The sequence below is a fragment of the Phalacrocorax carbo genome, chromosome 10, assembly GCF_963921805.1.
Source record: "Phalacrocorax carbo chromosome 10, bPhaCar2.1, whole genome shotgun sequence".
Classification (NCBI taxonomy): Eukaryota; Metazoa; Chordata; class Aves; order Suliformes; family Phalacrocoracidae; genus Phalacrocorax; species Phalacrocorax carbo.
The window spans coordinates 20712410-20730861 of NC_087522.1; the positions used below are offsets into that span (position 1 = coordinate 20712410).

The following is an 18452-nucleotide window of genomic DNA, read 5'->3' on the forward strand; positions in this document are numbered from 1 at the left end:
AAGAGACATAATGAAGTAATAGCAATGCCTTTGTTACAGAATGCCCAGCATTGCTCACTACTAAATCTAATTGTGTGGCACGTTGCTCGCCTTGGCGATGTTTAAAATGTACTATATACACGTATCCCAGGAGTCCCCAACCTTCACTGGCCCATTTTTCAACAATACTGAGCCTAGTGGTATGCTACATACAGCAGCTCTGTTTGGTCCGCCAGCTTGAGCAGCAGAAGCAGCAACCACACTAAGTTTTTAAACATGCATTTTTAATCTCTCGGTCCTATGGTTGCCTATGGTGTTGGACAATCTGGCAAGCAGAACATTGCCTGTAGAGGAAGGAACAGTCCACCATACATGTCACATTAAATCTCCCTCCAGTTATATGATAAATATGCAGGAATAATGATATATGTTGTGTATTCTTAATGACCTTCCTTCATATGCTAAGCTATCTTATAATAATAGGAGCAGTCACCTTTTGTGTTTCAGGAATACTTGTGTAATTCTTTTAACTGGAAAAAGCTATAGAAACCGAGCAAATAAAAAGAAAACACAGTAGAGAATGTGGGAGGAATCATGCAATCTTTGTGGCACCACTGAAGTAATCAAGGACTAAGTTTGTAAATTTTCCTCAGGCAGGAGGATTGCAAGAATGGTATCTAAAATCTAACAAATAAAGGATTAACTTCTGCCACATCAAAGACTGAAACTAGTTAGATGTGTTTTTACTGCAGTGTGCAGCAGTAATCACATAATTTCAGATAACTTTTTGTTAAGCTTCTGGTCTTGCTGAATGTAGCTTGTTCATCTTTTAAGTCAGTGATTTATTTCACAGTGAGGGTTGCTAAAACTTTGCATTCTCTTAGATCACACTTGCTCTATTCTCCGTTGTATTCACTTGCTTCTGACACTTTTTAAGAGGAGGGTAGTATAGTTTTGTGTATTGGTTCCTAAGAGGCTGTGCAGACTAATCAGAGCTCCTTTGACTCTGCATTAGCCAGAAAACAGTGAGTTTTCTTTCTCTTAGACAGGTAGAAAGTAGGGCAAATAAGACTGTGTTTTAAACTGAGGCTGACAGCTGCCTCGTTTTCACACGCTAGTGCAGTCATTAAGGTTCCCATGGCTTAAGCTGGACTTCAGCAAGAGATCATGAGAAAACTGAAGTTGGTAGAAGTACCTTTTTAATTGGACAAGATGTTCAAGTGTGAAAAAGCAGAAATATTCTAGCCTTGTGTTTCCTCTGTGCATCTTCCAGTTAACTAAATTTGTTCCTTTCTAAATAAAAAAAAAAAAGACACAAAAGAAAACTCTGTACTTTCTCTGGCATAATGACATACATTATCAAAAATACTTCTATTATATGTTCAGAATTGTTTTGCTCAAAGAATTGTTTGTGATACTAAACGACTGTCCCTTGGAGTGGAGTTAAATTGCTTTAGTCCAACCAAACACCAAACTGCTTTCAGATTTGTTTGACATAAATTCTTTTGAAGTACCAACTGTGGAATGGTTCTGAAAAACTGTAGTTATAACTGCTCTGATTTCTAGATGAATAGTCTGAAAAAAACTTTCCTTTATATGGGTAGCTTAATTTCAGTGTAAATTCTATGTGTTGCTGGAAGAAGAAACCCTTAAGAAAGATTTTTTTTTAAAAAAAAATCACACTTAAGGAAGAAATATGAAGAAACACAGACATTTTTTTAGCCACTTACCACTAAGATCCTTTCAAAATATCACTGCAACTGTACTGACATTACTTGTATATGCTAGTGGTGAGCTGCCTCGGTCTAGTTCCTAATGTTGCTAATCCACGTGACTTCAGATGTTAAACTTCTAACAGTATTAGATTTACTAATCTTTAGTTGCCCTGATGTTACTTCTTTCTTATTCTTGCCAGCAAAACTTTAATCTCCTAATCTTCTAACTCTGACATAAAATTGGATGTTGTGGGGATGTTCCCTTAAACCTGTTGAGTTCAGCCTGAGTTCCTTTTTTCAATTATTTATTTTCTATCCATTATTACAATTACTGTTCACTTCCTCTGTGGAATGTTTTAGTAAAAGTGACAATGGCATTATTTATATGTGTGTTTGGCAACGGTAGACATCTAAGTAAAACCTGGTCTAGTAAATTCTGCTGGTTTGATGCCAAATTAGACACAGCAGTACTTTGTCTGGTAACTTAAAAAAACCCAAACCTCACAACCCACCACAAAATAACCGTCCACCCCTGCTTTTGTCCTGCCTAAATGTCAGCAGTGATTTGGGCACTTCAAACATAAGTATGCCTTGGCATCCCATGTAATCAGTGGTGTATGCATGTGTGTCTGATAGAGAACATAAGTAACTGTCTGAATCAGAATTTTATTTTTATAATTAGTATTTAGGCAGAGAATAAATGTATCTTTTGCATATTTGTGCAATCTGTTAATGTTTCGGGGTTTTTATCTTTTTTTGGTGACATATGGATAACCACTGAAAGGGCAACTTTGTACATACCTTTTGATACGTAGTTACTATTTAATGGAAAGCAGTATTGTTCTGGCATTGCTGATAATAAGGGAGAAAATGAAGGCTGGCACATCTGAGAGTTTCCTTAGGGCTTTTGTTGCCATGTAGCTCACTAAAAGCCTTTTGTACAACAGTAAAACACTAAATTTAAAGTTCAGATTAGAATATGTTAGAATATGATAAATAATGAGTTGCAGTTTTTTACCTTATGAGCTGTGTGCATGTCTGCTTTATTTTGCATGAGCTTTTCTTAACACCAATTCTTATATCCATATTTTGTTTTCCAGTTGTGCTCTAAGAAAAGAACTGAAAAGTAGCTGTTCTAGAAAATATTGTTGAAAGCAAGTACAGCAGATATAACCTCTCAACTCTTAGTAAGATATTGCTTTTTCAGTTGCCTCACTTGCCAACTGTAGCATCACACCAGCAGTGAAATGTTAAAAGCAACAGGTGACTGTTTTTCAAAAGAGAATATTTAAGATATTTTCTATAGCCTTTAAAATATAGTCTTTGTCTAAAAAAAACACCCAAATTTTTAATTTCATCACATCCCACAGCTAATGACAGTGACATGTAACTTCTTTATATGTACAAAATGAAGGATAATAAAAACACAATCTTGCAAACTAGATGTGATATACAAGTGTAAATGTCATGTATTCTGACACTTTGCCATGTTTAATATTTAACAAGCCATTAATAATATCTAACTGTTAAATAGCTTTATAAAACAGTTTTGCAATGAGAAGGCTATGATGAGGAGAAGTAACATTTTCAAGCGTTGTCTATTCATGGCTGTAAAGTTAGAAATTTTTTTGAAGCCCAATTTCACTTGTAGGACCTGCTTTTTGGTGCAGGTATGCGTGTGGGTATAGAAGAATTTCTTTGCGGTCGTAATACTTGAGTAATAAAGTTTTTGCTGTACTGTCAGAATAACTTAAAATAGACTTAGAACTTTTGCCAATTAATGATTTGTTATAAGCATTCTTATTATGTTAAAAGGGTCTGTGGTAGTATATGGCTGCTAATAAAGCTTAAAGACATTTTCTAGTTATAGTGCAATTTAATAGCAAGAAAAGTGATGTTATTGTGACCAAAAAACCCCCAAATGGCCAACTAAACAGTTGATAAGTCATACCTCAATGTGCAAAAAGGAACCTAACTACTGTGAGAAGACTGGCATAGTGTATGTAGGCAATACCTCGGCTTAGCCTGCAATTAGACTTAACCAGTAATTTGCTTTTGCACCCACAAATTAAGACTTATAAGGATATACTTGAGGGTGACTTGGGGAGATGTTAGAAAGCAATACCGCTTCTAAGAATTAGGACAGGAACAGTATCTCTAGATTACTGACATAACTAGTGTTCAATTATTCTGTTATACGGAATTCATGGGTTACCTTAACCCTAGTAAGTGGCTTCTTAATGCTATACTCTAAGTTTGCCTCCTTAAACAAAAAAGTCTTGTTTTGCTTCACTTCTAGCTATTTTTCTCTTCTTCCTGGTAATGTGTCCCCAATCCGTGTTTTCTCGTAGCCTTCAAGATGGTCAGCAAGGCCAGCAGCCCTCCTCCCAGGTCAGAGTGCAGTCCCGCCCCCCTTCCCAGGCAGCTGTGCTCGGCGCTAGCGCCTCCTTGCTGGTGAGAAATGGGAGTGTCCACTTAGAAGCATCACATGCCACTGCATCTGCTGTAGGCGGTAGCAGTTTACACGATGAACTTGGTATGCAGGCCTTATGTAACCTTGGTGACATGGAAGTTTTAATACGGCAGATATATTGGTAATAATGCGGTGCAAATCAGCTAACCTTAGCTTTGTTTCTGAATCCTGTAGGTGCGTTTCTCAGAAGGCAATATTGCTCATAAATTCCTTGCCTTTCACAGTCGCCTTTCCAGACACTTTCTCTAACAAATGCATGATGGGAAGCACTCTAAGGATGCATAGATACAAATGGTGATGGTGTGAGAGCTTTCATGACTTGAACAATGTAACACGCGTAATGCAAAAGTTTTCTTGCATTGTCACAGGTAGTGGGGCAGAGATTGATACCAACTTTGAGGAACCTCCATTTCCTGAAAAAAATATTTGTTATAGTTCCTAAGAATTTTTGATCTTACTTGTTTAGATAAGTCTTGCTTAGCTGCTGTTTAAAAAAGAAATCCTCATGTAAATGAGTACTTTCCATGTACACCTTAATTTAGGAGCTTAAGATTGGAGGAAAATCAGGACTCTTTCTTATATCAAATGCTATCATTTCATGGAGCCTTACAGTGCCCCTTAGTTCTTCATGGTCCTTAGTGTAGTACTCTTAACTCTTAACTTCTGTGCAGCTAATAAAATTGCTAGGGAGAAGGAAATTAAGATGGTTACAATAAGCGGCTGATCTCCTGTGGCGCAGTAATGCAGGGGCAGATGTGGAAAAATTCCTTGCAGGGGTCTTGGCAGCTATCTGTACATGGCCTCAATGACTTATGACTTCAGTGTTAATATGGCATTCTTCCTCAAATTATTAAAATGGGCAGTTATAACTTAAAAGTGTAATAACTTAAAAGCACAGGTTAGCTCAGAACACTGACAAAACACTTGTTTCAGACCTTACTGTAGCCCAGTACTAAAAGATAAGTGAATTGTCATTCCACTAGTGGGTAAGACTTCAAGAGTTGCCAGGCTGTGGCACCCATTTAAATACGACTTTGGCTAACAAGTCGCCGTTCTTCTGTACCATATAGCTGCGGTATAATGGGAAAAAATGAATCTAAGCAGAACTGAAAACAACCCTGACATTCTCTGAGGTGTTTTGTAAAATTTAAGTACAGTTGTGCTAAATAGAATCTACTTATCTGGTATTTTTTATTTTAGAGTCTTTGGCTCTACTGGTTTCTAGATAGAAAAATTGAGATGTATGTCTCAATGGTTATGTGTATCTCTGAACTATGAAAACTTGAAATTATGGGTTTCTTTGCTTAATTTACTCTTTTATTTCTTTTTTGAAAAAAATATTGTAATATAGCCCTGAAATTCAGGGGTACTGGTTACATCTGTTCAAGGTTAATGTCGAGATTTATTCTTAAAGCCACCATTATTGTATTTGAAAGATTTGGTGAATCTTACCCAAAATAATACAATCAAGTTTTATAGAATTCAGGATTTAATACATAATCTAGTTAAATCTGAGTTATTCAAGAACTTATATTATTATGCTGTAGTAGAAATCAAAGTGGAACATTTAAGAAATTCAACATTGCATTCAGGCTCTTTAAAAAGGCGTATTCATTGCACTTAGCCTGTATTGGAAGCTTCAGAAACTTACATAGCTAAACCCTTCTGCAACTTTGTGTGTACTGTGCTTACAGTTATATGGGGCAGCACATTGTTTTTGGGAGGCACAAAACTTCCAGGATCTGATCAGTTAAAAATCTGATGTTTAATAAAGATTTATTCCTGATTTGAAGCTCTGAGCATCTGTTCAGAAACCTTCCGTGAATGAAAGAAGCTATTATAGGCATGATCTGGTTTTTTTGGGGGTTGGTTTTTTTTTTAGGAAAATCAAATTTTCTAGTTTCTGTAGCAGGCTTTGTGTGACAGGTAATATCTTTTGTTAGAGTCAGATAGTTGGCAAAATGGTACAACCTTTCACATGCATCAGGCCAGACAAGAAAGGACAGTGTCTTTCCTTGTAACTGGTACATGGTTGTTTGTTTCTTGGTTTTGGCTTTTTTTTTTTTGTGGGTGGGGTGGGTGTTTTTTGTTTTGTTTTATATTTTTTGTTGTTGTTGTGGGGGTTTAGTTGTTGGGTTTTTTGTGTTTTCTGGGTTTTGTTGTGTTGTGGTTATTGTTTTGGTTTTCCCCCCTATCCTCAGTCAGGGATGAAGTAATGCTGCTACCCTGTTTTGTTTAAGTCTAAGGCTGTCGGGTTTGCTCTGTTGTCCCAAGATACCTTACAGTGAAAGATGACCCTGTTGCTTTACTTCAGGTTGTGTATGGTTTGGGGTGGGGGAGGGTGGGAGTTTGTTTTGTCTTTAACTTTTATTCTGATGCTGATCAAAGCAATGCAGGTGATATGACCAATCCAATTCTTTTTCACTGTGGAAATTGCTGTGACTGCCCAGGGCAGAAAAAAAATATTGAAAATAGAGGCTGGGGAAAAGATATGGCAACAAAACCTGATTTACAGCAACTGGAAATATACCTCTATCTACTACATTTGTCAATTACGTATCTCTGTACAATGCATACAAGAATTTATTTTCTTACTGAAATTCTACTAGAGTATTGCAGCTCTTCTGGAAGACAAACAGGGCATGTGTTAATTTACATTAAAAGCCCCCACATTTAGGACTTATTTTTTGTGTACCAATGCAGTATCTGCTTCTACATTCTTTCCATTTATGTGTTGATGTCAAGCTGTAGCTCTTAAAAAGGTGCAAAACTTTTCTTGTTTGCTTTAAAGATTCATGTCTGCTAACTTGATTCTGGTGGCTTATTTTATGAAGGATGAATACTGTGTTATACCTAGCCTGCATCCAGTCTGGTGGCCATACAGTCATCTTTAGTTGGGTGCTGTCCCGAGAGTAAGGCAGGAGATTCTTTGAGGCATTATCTTTAGTCTTCCAGTTTCAAAGTGGAAAGATTTTTTTATCAATTATGTTGTTGTTTTGTGAGGGGGAAGGAGCTTGAAGAGATGGAAAAAGAGCTTAATGTGGAACAGTAAACATGAAGTAAATCATAGGAGGAATGCAGGACAGAAGGAAAAGGTGGCAGACCAAATGCCATCATTATAGGCAGGATTAATACAATATGAATCCAGAAAGCAGCAAAATACATATAATGACTTGAGTGAGTGAGTGTGTTCAGAGCACAGTGTGGCAGTACTAATGATGCCTTTTGTTCTCACTAGTATCTGATTCTTGAGACATGCAGGTGATGGATGGGACTTTTTACTGCTTGCAGCAAAGGCTGTAGGTGTTATAATTTGTGCAGTAGTTAGGAGCCCAAGTACTGAGTTGCTAGAACAGATGCCCAGTTTCTGAAACTGGGATGAAGTAACAGCCTCTTGTCCTCAGCTAGATGAGGATGGTCTGTTGTGTTGGTGGGGGTTTTGTTTTGGGTGTTTTTTGGGATTGATTTGATATTTTTTTTGAGGAATATTGCCTTTGTGATTAAAGAAAACTGGTCGTCTGGAGCTTTACAATACAGTTACACTGCTGTGTTGGACTTCTGGTTGTATCACAAGTTACAATCTTTCAGATTCATCAAAGTGTTTTAATTTATGAAGGCAGTTGGATGGTCTTGAAGTTCAAAACTTTTCTCTAAATATATAGACTGATCACTTGTTTGATTAAAAACAATTTAGAATCAGTTCCTCAATTCCTTTTTATAATTAAGTAGACTTAATTTATTTGGGATGGATGGGAGAGCATTTTCAAAGGTACAAGTAGAAAATAAATACTCACTTCCCATTGTTCCTGTTCAAAATATCCCTGTTGTCTGTGGAGTTCTGCATAATGGGTAAGTTTCTTTTTTGCCAAACTTAATATAGAAATAGAAAATGAACCACTTGTAAGTTTTCAGTTAGAACACTTCAAAGTCTTCATACTGCAGCTGAAGGTAAAATTGTGACTATTGGAAATGATAGCTCATTCTGTGCTACAGAGTATCCAAATACTGATGGCTTTGGTTTTGCAGACTAGGATTTTAAAAGTATCATCGTAAGTAGTAGATGAAATGATCTAATGATGACGTAGGCTTCAACATTTCAAAAAGTGGTAGCAATTTTCAGAACTAGTTTATGAGTGGTTCAAACAAAGTAATGTTTATTACACGGAAAACTGGGAAATGTGCTGAAAATAACTTGGCTGAGGAAACCATTATAGCACCATTTTACTTGGATCCTAAGCCATTTAAGTCTTCCAGGTTTCATCTGTGTAAGCTCATCAGCCTTTTGCTTTTGTTGATTCCCGTAACTGGGGGAACACCAGTTTGTACAGTGTGAACTGTTACGTGCTTGTCTCTGGAGTTGGTGATGAGATATTTTTGTCTGCTGAAACAAGGAAACTTGTTTCAAAGGAAGTGCATTCATTCTTTCCTCTCTTCATGTCAGAACAAAGATGTGTTTTGGGTTTGTGTGCCTGAGTACTAGTGACTTGGTTTTGGTGGTTTTGTAACCTGGTCCAGACAGAATATTTTTTGGGTGACTTTAATTTGCTAAGAACTCACAGCTCTCCCTTTCAACGGAGGGGGGAAGTTACAAGCATTTCTGTTTAGTGGACAAACGTGCTACTGGCTGTATTTCTTGATTTGAAAAATAAACTTTTGAGCCAGCAATTTGTTCACAACTTGAGAAAACCAGAGAAAACTTAAAGAAAAAAAAACTTTCTGAAGCTCCTTCATTGTGATGCTGTTAAAAATGTTCCAGAGAATGCTGTGGGAGAGGTAGGAATGGGAGGGAGCAAAGATTACTAGGGTAACTAGAACCACTAGGTATATCTATAAGTATCAAATCTTGGGAGCAATTGGGTTTCTTCATTATATTTGCAAGTGCTGCGAGGAAGCTGCTGTTATCTCGCACAGTTTAAAAAGTATTTAATTGATGGTACTTTGGAGCTCAGCTGTAGAATCTCCAGTCACACCTTAGGGTTTGTGTCCTCAACAGCAATGAATAGGCCTGTCATCTTTCCTGCTTCAGATGAGCTGAGGCTTTTCTGGAGAGCCTTTTGATGTTTTTTTTTTAAAAAAAAAAAAGAGAGAGAGCATGGGCAGGCAATTTTGTTTAATTGAGAAGCCATGTTTTTCTTGACAGAGAGCTAGCTTTTGATAGGAAGTCTACGTAGGTGAGGGGTGTGTGTGAATTGCAAGTATGGCTAAACCTTAGTCTGCTTTGTAGTTTGTGGGTAAACAATAGGAATGAAGTATTTTGTCTGTTTGCTACATCTCTATTAACCAGGTTTGTTTTATCCCACCACAGCCATGCAGTACTTACAGCAGCAATGCAAATGCAGTAACATTTGACAGATTCAAAGATGAGTTGGATGTGAGGGATCTGTAGATATTTTCTAATGTGAAGTGTTTTATGCTAATTTTTTTTATATAGTTTGAGGCTCTTTTCAGACATTTGACATGAATGTAACAGTTCAGTAAATTTCTTTACAAATATATCTGATGCATTAGCTCAGCCCAAGAAAATGGAAGGTTGTATCTTTCAATTAGTATATTTTAATTTCTGTGACTAGAGATTCATCAATTTAAAAATTAGGAAGTTTAATTTCCAGGCTCTCAATTCAATAGTGCAAAAACATGAAGAATTTAACCCGAACTCATTTGTCTTTTAAGGACTGGTTGTACAGAAGACTTTTCGGTAATAAGTTATGCCTAATCTTGTCCTGACTAGAACCTCGGGTGTATTATCTAATACCTTCATGTTTGCTGTTGATTTTTTACTGATGCAGCTGAGAAATAGTCCTGTGTAACTGAGGTTAGTTATTAGTTGTGGAGGGGAAGATTCCCCACAATTCCCCTTCCTAGTCTTGCACTAGTTAAAATTTTAAACTTCAGTAACAACTGTTTACTACACTATGCATTAAAAACCAAAGGATATTTAACTAAAATGGTTGATTAATCTCTTACCTATTGAGGAAAAAAAAAACCATAAGTGAACTTTCTACTTGTATTTCCTTACAAATGCCTATAGCAGGTGTAATTAAGTATTGAGAGGTGGTGTACAAAGCTCTGATGCACGCTGTATGAGGCTTCTGAACTATGTAGCTGACTGTCTTGTCAGAATGGTTGGTCTTAGCACAGTCACAGTATATGTCTAATTGGTTTCAAGTGCCCCTTCTGAGGGTAGAAATCTTTATGAAGATATTTTCAATACACCAGTATTTTTCGTTGGGTTCCACTGGTTTTAATCATCCGGTTTGGGGTGTTTAACCTTCTTGCTTTCAAACACTTCTAAATCCAAGTTAATTGTCTGTAGGTCTGAAAAGAAGCTGGAGCAGGATCATAGCTTATTTTTTAAAAAGAAAAATATCAAAACCCACTGCATCAGAAGCAGGTTATGTGCTCACAGAAAAGGGAAAGATTGGAAGCTTTGATCTTATTAGGTATTTCTCCTGGGACTGCGTGTTACCCTCTATCAACAGAAGAAGGAGCTGCAAGACATGCAGCTGGAGAGGTGTATGCGGGTTTTGGTTCAGATGCTCAAAAGTGGTGTGTTTTTGTTGGGTTGGTTTTTGTTTTGTATAAGCAGATCTTAAAATATTGCATGCTTTGCATCACGGCTTAAGAACGGTTTAGAGCTATAAGAGATGGAGAGGTTGGCAGAACACTTCATATGAGATCACAATTTCAAAATCAGGTTCTCCATTCAGAGCTGAAGTATATTGAACATGACCTTCAGGGGAAATTACAATGCTTATCTCTGATCAGGCTATTGTGGGAGAAGGGCACTGTAAAAACATTGTGTTGTGAGTAACGTACTTTATCATTTGAGCTATAGTCTCTGGCTATTTTTTTGTTAATTATATATTTAAGAATAACTTGATGTTGATAATTTGAAAGGCTTTTAGTAACAACTTTAGGAAATTATGGCTGATGAAGTTCCAGTAACTCCAAATAGTTTATCTTAGAAGTTAGTTTCTGTTAGTTAGCAGTCTTCTGTTCTTACACTGAAGTGTTTGTTCTGGCTTGTAGAATAAATCTCTGCCTGCCATTCCTTTTTTTGCTTTTCTAGAGGTATTACTTATAAATCACCTGTGTGGCCACTTCTTTCAGTCTTTGTGTTTCTTTTCAAATACACATGTACCTCAAAAGAATTTTCTTCCAGACCCTTGAGGAATCTCTGCCTTAGCTAAATCCAATGGTTCTTAAATGCTGATAGCGAATGATTTACTGATTGTTCTAGTGGGTGGGTGGGGAAGAACTGAAGAAGCTGGTCGTTGTAAGTTGTTCACCTGGTTATTCTCTAAAGTGAGAAGGCAAAAAAAAAAAAAAAAGACTTAGATTGTCCTTCTGTTGTGTTAATGGTGACATCTTGTAAATACAAACTCTTAAAAATTAATTCAGTATTGCAGTTTATATTTGTAAAATAGTATGAAAAGATTGAGTAGCTAATGTCTTGTCTGCACTGGTGACACATTAATGTGTAGTCACATTTTATAGTCTGTAAATTGAGATGCCTAAATTGATCGCAGTAGTAAGTTAATGAATAGAAATTAGTGCCAGTGAGATGAAACATTATGAAATTTTGACCTGCTTTTGACCTTTTCTTTAACAGGTAAGTTCAGTTCTACACTCTACGAGACAGGGGGCTGCGACATGTCACTTGTGAACTTTGAGCCAGCTGCGAGAAGAGCATCCAACATCTGGTGTGTGTGAAGGCCGGTCAAGAGTGATGATTCTTGTCTTACTTCAACAAAATCTTTGATTTTAATTTTAAAAGGTTATTTAGTGTGACTACAAAAAAAAATTATAAAATATTATCCATAGACTTTTGAAACCCAAGTGATTTTTACTAGAAGATGACACTAACTGCATAAATAATCTTCTCCACTTAAATAAATCTCAGAAAAGGAAGACTACTATTAGCTTAAGCAATAAACGTCCAAACTGAGAATTTGACAAATGCATTTTTGATTCTCTAATAGAAAGTCTATCTTAAAGGATTTAACCCAGGTTTTGGGAGTGTAAGTGGCTGTTGACCATAATGTCTACTGACTTATTTACAAATGAACTTCCAATTGTGAAGCAAATGTAAACTGATAAATTTGTTCTGAAGTTTGTAGATGGCATGAAACAACACATGGAAGTGTTAACATGCCTGAGGTTAAAATTTGACTTTCAGTTGAAGTAGCCAGCTACATACTGGAAAGTTCATCTGCTGTTGAGAAGATGCCCTTTCTTTTTCTGAAGGGACAGGAAGCAGAAGAAAGAAAAACAACACAAAACCTCCCTCGCCTACCCCCCCACCCCCACCCCGGCCCCAATCCACTTCACTACATAGAACTGCTTTGAAGCTATTGCGTCATGCTGAATGCTACAAATTCCCACCATGAGTAGGTGGAATAGCTATTGGAATTATGGAGTTTTGAGTATAAAAGCTCCCATCTTCAAATCTTTCTTGTGAAAGTGTGCAAGTACCTTTTCTTGAGTTGAACTTTGACAAAAAGTTCTGTATTCCTTGCACAAAGCTGCCAATGCCTGCCCCTACTGCTTGCATGTTCCAGATGCAATGGCTTTGCTGATGGCTGCTGTGATGAAGTTATATGTGCTAATGGAAGGAGCAAACTGGCCACATCCAATTAATCAGATCTTACTTTAGAGAATACTTGAGTTTCAGTTAGGTAAAATTGATAACAAAGAATGTTTTTATCTTAAGGCAAGGAACTGAAGGGAAGTTGCATAAATTTTATACAAGTTTCGCAGCCATGTGATTTACATGGAAAACAAACATCCAAAAGATCTCCAAAATTGGGGGGAAAAAGCAATGGTTGGATATGGACTCTCATACAGTAAGAGAAATTTCTCCTAATCTCTAATAAATGGAAATTGCAAAGTAATTTTGCTCTTCTTACCAGATGTTTAAGTTCTTCAAAAGCAATTTAACGTGAAGTGACGGGGTATACTTGTGTTAAGGATGTACTATTTTTGGCAGTTTGGGGACCTTGTTAAAAACAGTATAGAATTAACAAAAACTCTGTATGTAAGCACATAGTGGACTCTGCACTCTTTAGAGATGTGATGTGTGTTTGCATATCAGTTGCTAACAGATTATAAAACATCTTTGTTTTTTCAAGTGGAATAATTACTCTCATGATAATCTTTGTTAGAAAACTTAGGAACTAGGTGTTGAGGAAATTATCCCAAAAGTAAGGGTAAAGAGTCTCCTGATTTACTGTAGCTACAGAATTTAGCACAATACACAAGGTGATGTGGATACTTGTCCTTAAAAATATGTGACTGAAGGAAAAACTTAAAGATTTTTAGCTAAAATTTGCAAGGAGTCAAAATTAGTTTGGGACACTAGAAAATTAGAATGGCCTGTTGAAATAAAATGTAGTTTTATAATCTGAAGTATTTCCCCTGTTCTTATAGTGACACGGACTCTCACGTATCGAGTTCTACCTCAGTTCGCTTTTATCCACATGATCTAGTAAGTTTTTCTTATTTATTTTTAAAGCATGCAAAAAATCAGAAGACTTTCCAATTTTATAGCATTGATTAATCATCCTATATGGTAGTTCTTTGTTCTTAAGAAGGATTTTTGCCTGGGTTTAAGCGAAGATAAAGTGTTTATTTATTGTTGCAGTGTCTTCATATATATTTTCAAATCCATCTTTCTGCATAGCACTTTAAAGTTTAAGTATGAATGGTTTCTCTATCTAAAGCATAGTGATTTTCTAAATCCATGTGGAAATTGGATGTTCTGAAATACCTTGTAAAGGTTACCAGAGATGACTGGACAGAGTTTTTCTTCTGTGCATTACTAAGATTAGCAGGCGGCAGAAAGAATAAATTTTGTGTTCTGTCCACAAGAAACTTCAGTAATTTCCCTGAAAGGAATTTAAAAATCTGTCACTGGAATCTGCTGTACAGAACTTTAATTCATACACAAGGAGAGACTGGGGAAAAAAGGCAGAGGCTTACGCTGTTTCTTACTGCAAATAGCTTTGGAATGCCTTAGTTCTGTGATCTCAAACCTTTTGTATTGTTGTCCAGCCCAGCCATATCTGGACTCTTAATTCTGAAGTCTGATATTGATGTGTCATGAAAACAGGGCAAATGGTTGTGATTCTGAAGGTCGTGATTTGTAAGCTAGGAAAACAAAGTATATTGAAATTCCTAACAACATAATCAAGAGGGAAAATGAAATATGGATTCAGCATTTGGCAGAGGGAGAGAGCGACCTCCATTTGGCTGATCATGCTTTTGATCAAGAACATGCTCTTCAAACCTGGTGTCTGCTGGAGGAACTTCCGTTGCTTTCCACCATCCCCCTCAAAAATGCAGCCTTCAAAAAAGAGGCTGCATTATCTGTTGCATGCTGTTGGTTTGTCAGTGAGGCACCATTGGAGGGAATGATTCTGTTTAAGGCAAACTCGTATTTATAAAAGCTTAGCCTGCGTGCCTAAATGGAAATTCCACTGCAATTTACTATTAGTGCAATGAATGTTACATTATGGTGATTCTACTTTTTAAAAACCCCAACTTTTTAAACAGTTGTCAAAAAAGCACCTGTTTTCTGACACAGGTTACCTTAGATAGTAAGTTTTGTGCTTTTGATATGCATTTAGAAAAGGAGTGTTCCTGCTTGTTGTTTTTATTACTGTTTTTCTATGATGGAAAAGCTGGCTGAGGATAGTTACAGCATGCTGATGCTTTAAGAAGTCATGAAAAAAATTTTCAAAAACAAGAAATCAAATGCTAAACTTTAAGCTAATTGTACAAAAAAAAGAACCAAACAGACAAACTAATTTTGACACTTAAAGGTGACATGAGTATTTAAATTTTACTCTTTGCTTTAAAAGATTATGAAGACTTCAATAAATGACACTTTCTTAAGCAATATGATCATTAATAAAGGGCACTGCATTAAGATTGCACTTGGCCTGTTAATGAAATTTATAAAGTGGGTTAGACAACACACACATCCTGTAGTAACTTTACTTTTTAACCTTCAGAGTACTCTCCTTAAATGTCCTTTGTGGTTGTTAGTATTGCTGTGGTTTCAAGAGAACTCTTGAGTGACAAACTACAAAATAAGTGAGGAATATAGTCAGTCATAAATACTACTTGACTAGTTAGGGCAGAGCTTTTGTTTTAGTTTGTCTCTGATTGTATTCTGAATGTAGCGGGTTTGAGTTTGACTACCGATGCATGTATATGTTGCTTTGTCATGCAAAAAAACCCCATTCGGCATGGGTATGCATGCAGGTTAGCTGACTATAAAAATGTTTTGTACTTTATTTAAATTAAGAATTGGATTATTTTTGTAGTATATGTTATTCCTGTTCACATATCAGTTTACTTGTCTTCAAATTTGAAGTTTTCAGGGTAAATGGGATAATGTGCTTGGAAGATGTGTTTGTACTTCATTTGAAATAAGGCATATACTAAAATGCCAAACAGTTGTGTTGTATGCAGACTTATTGCAGCTGGTGCTATTCATTTGCTGTGATAAGGACCAGAGAAGTAGGAGCTTCGGAACTGACTGTGGTTAACATATAACTTCTTAAGAGTGAAACTAAATAATTTTAGCAATTTTTTCCAAAGGAGTTTTCGGTAGACTACAGTGATATAATAAAAATTAGTTGTTGTTAATACTGACTTTCTTTTAGCTTTCTCTTCCTCAGATCAGGTTGAACAGGCTGTTAACCATGGATACAGATCTCCTGGAGCAGCAAGATATTGACCTGAGCCCTGACCTTCAGGACCACATGCAACCTCAAGAGGAAGCAGCTCAAAAAGTCAAGCAGTACTATCGCTTTTGGATCCTGCCTAAGCTTTGGATTAGCATCAATTTTGATAGATTAACTCTTCTGGCTTTGTTTGATAGGTGAGATCCTCGTATGTTACTAGACCTCTGAAAGTAAAGATTAAAAAACAGTAACTAATGTGTGAGTAATATAGATAAAGCTATCCTTAGAGAATTGTACTTATTTACTGTACTCTGAAAGATGAAAGAATAATACAAAATGCAGTTTTCTAAAATAATGAAGGCTACTCTCCTTTTTTTCTCTCTGGCAGTGCTGAAAAGGAAAAAAAAAAAAGCCCTTACTTAGCATGAGTGGGGCAGTAACATATTTGAATAGTCAAAAAGAGAGACTAGTTGCTAACCTTTAAAGCTAGAAAATAGCCTTCTCCAAAACTCTAATTGAAAGGGTCTAGAACTTGGCATACAGTTACATTATTTCAGCAAGTGGAGAGAATTTACCTGCTGTTTGAAAGCATTTTTCAAAAGGATCATCTAATACTGTAACCTGTTGTCCCTGCTGCATTTACCTAGTGGAATAAAATGCAGGTGATCCTCGAGTTACCAGCTTTTGGAATACATAGAGTATTTAAATATTGGTAATGAACAACTTTGAGAGAAACAATGTAGTAGTGATTCTGCCCAGGCAGAAATACTATTAATTCTGTTCATAAGCACTACCAGTATGATATGGAATGATCTTTATTCCATTTGGTGTCTTAGCCAAATGAGAGTATTTTTAATTTCTTCATTAAAAATAATGAATGACAGATTATATACACATAAGCTATCATGCATGTATTTTTCACAGGCTTGTAATCATCCCATGTGAGCCTTGAATATAGATTTGTGTTAAAGATATGCCTCTGGCTGAGCGTTTGAATTATTTCTGAAGTTATCTCCTGAAGTTACCTTCTCTTGTTTAAAGGTCAATTCCATAAGATACTAACTGCTTCCAGCTATCATTGAAATCCTGGTAGCTCCTAGTTTTGCTGAAGGACAGTGTGCTAGTATAGTCTATGCAAGTTCAAATCTATTCTTAACTATTTTGCTACCAGCAGCATAACTCTTATTAACTTCTGACCCTAACTGTTCCCTTGCAGGTTTTTCTAGAGATAGTTAGCTTTTAATTCTATCTCTTTTTTTTCTCCCTGTAATACAGGAATCGTGAGATCCTTGAAAACGTGTTAGCTGTCATCCTAGCTATTCTAGTTGCATTTCTGGGCTCTGTCCTTCTTATAGAGGGCTTTTTCAAGGATATTTGGGTCTTCCAGTTCTGCCTGGTAATAGCCAGTTGTCAGTACTCGCTGTTGAAGGTATTTTAATTTCTATCTTTACTTTCTATAAACAATAGAAATAACTTTGGGTGTTTCAGGCTGGTAGAGCTTTAAGGAAAAAACTGTTTTTATAATTTAAAAAGAAATGAGTAAACTTCAGCTACTGGAAGGTTTGATAAATGGTCATACAAGGTCACTTCACTGGAATGGTTCTGCATATGTTTGTTAAACAACCCTTTATTTGTTGTTCTCATGCACTTGTTTTCCCAAAGAGGAGCACATATATTACTGGTTGAAAACAGCCTGCAAATGAAATTTGAAGTTTTATTGTTTTGAGTTTTATTCTGGTTTGTTGTGGGTTTGGTTTTTTTGGTAGATAGACCTCAATGCATTCATATTAAGCAAATGTATCTAAGCATATTTTTAATTGGAATCTTAGTTTCTATTTTACAAAAATACCATTAACAATTGTCTTTTAAGAATGATAGTTTATTTCCTTATGATTAGACTATTAGGGTGGAAATTAGATTTAAAATTAAAGTGCATAATATTCTGTGTTTAAAAAAGAGGTAGAAGTTCTAAAAACTACTGTGGGTTGCTTTTTCTTCTTAACTTTCACTTAGCGACATTTACTGTTTGAACAGATTTTATGGTTTAATACATGGTGATATTTAAAGGCTGTAGAATGGCTCGACAACTGTAAAATTAATTGTAGATATTATTAAAAGAACTTTAATAAAATGGGGGTGGGGGGGTAAACACACTTATCTGTAGATTGAGTAACTTTCTTGTTCCCATTTTGGTTTCAGAGCGTTCAGCCAGATTCTTCCTCCCCTCGACATGTAAGTCATGGCCATGTGCCAATGTACTAACCCTGCAGATGTAGAACTTCCACAGAGAATTGATCTTTTGGGTTTGATCTCTTTGGCATTTCTCTTTTGTGCCTTCTCACGAGGCACAAAAGGCTTATGTTGTCTTAGTGTGTGAGAAGGGAACTGATACTGTTTTCTTCCCCCATACACTTTGTATTTAGCAAATCATGTCCTCCCTGTTTTAAGCCTGGATTTTGCTATGAAGCAATATCATGATAGGCTTTTTTGATTAAGCTTTCAAGCTATTATACTAAGAAGTATTCTTAACGTTGTAATTTGCAATGCTGGTATGAACTGACACAGTGTCGATGTTCTATTCTGGTCTTGTAG

At 36.2% G+C, this 18452-nt stretch overlaps 1 protein-coding gene across 9 annotated transcripts in view; it reads left to right on the forward strand.

The window, feature by feature from the left end:
* The window catches only part of PCNX1 (pecanex 1), a 91856-nt gene that overhangs the window by 34157 nt on the left and 39247 nt on the right, over positions 1-18452 (forward strand). For 3 of the 9 annotated variants that reach the window (XM_064462364.1, XM_064462366.1, XM_064462368.1), the window contains exons 8-13: positions 4046-4230; positions 11780-11870; positions 13597-13654; positions 15840-16057; positions 17136-17289; positions 18060-18092. In XM_064462364.1, the coding sequence (XP_064318434.1) occupies positions 4046-4230; positions 11780-11870; positions 13597-13654; positions 15840-16057; positions 17136-17289; positions 18060-18092 (739 nt within the window). The remainder of the gene's footprint in view (positions 1-4045; positions 4231-11779; positions 11871-13596; positions 13655-15839; positions 16058-17135; positions 17290-18059; positions 18093-18452) is intronic. The other 6 variants (XM_064462371.1, XM_064462373.1, XM_064462367.1 and 3 more) reach the window with 5 other exon arrangements.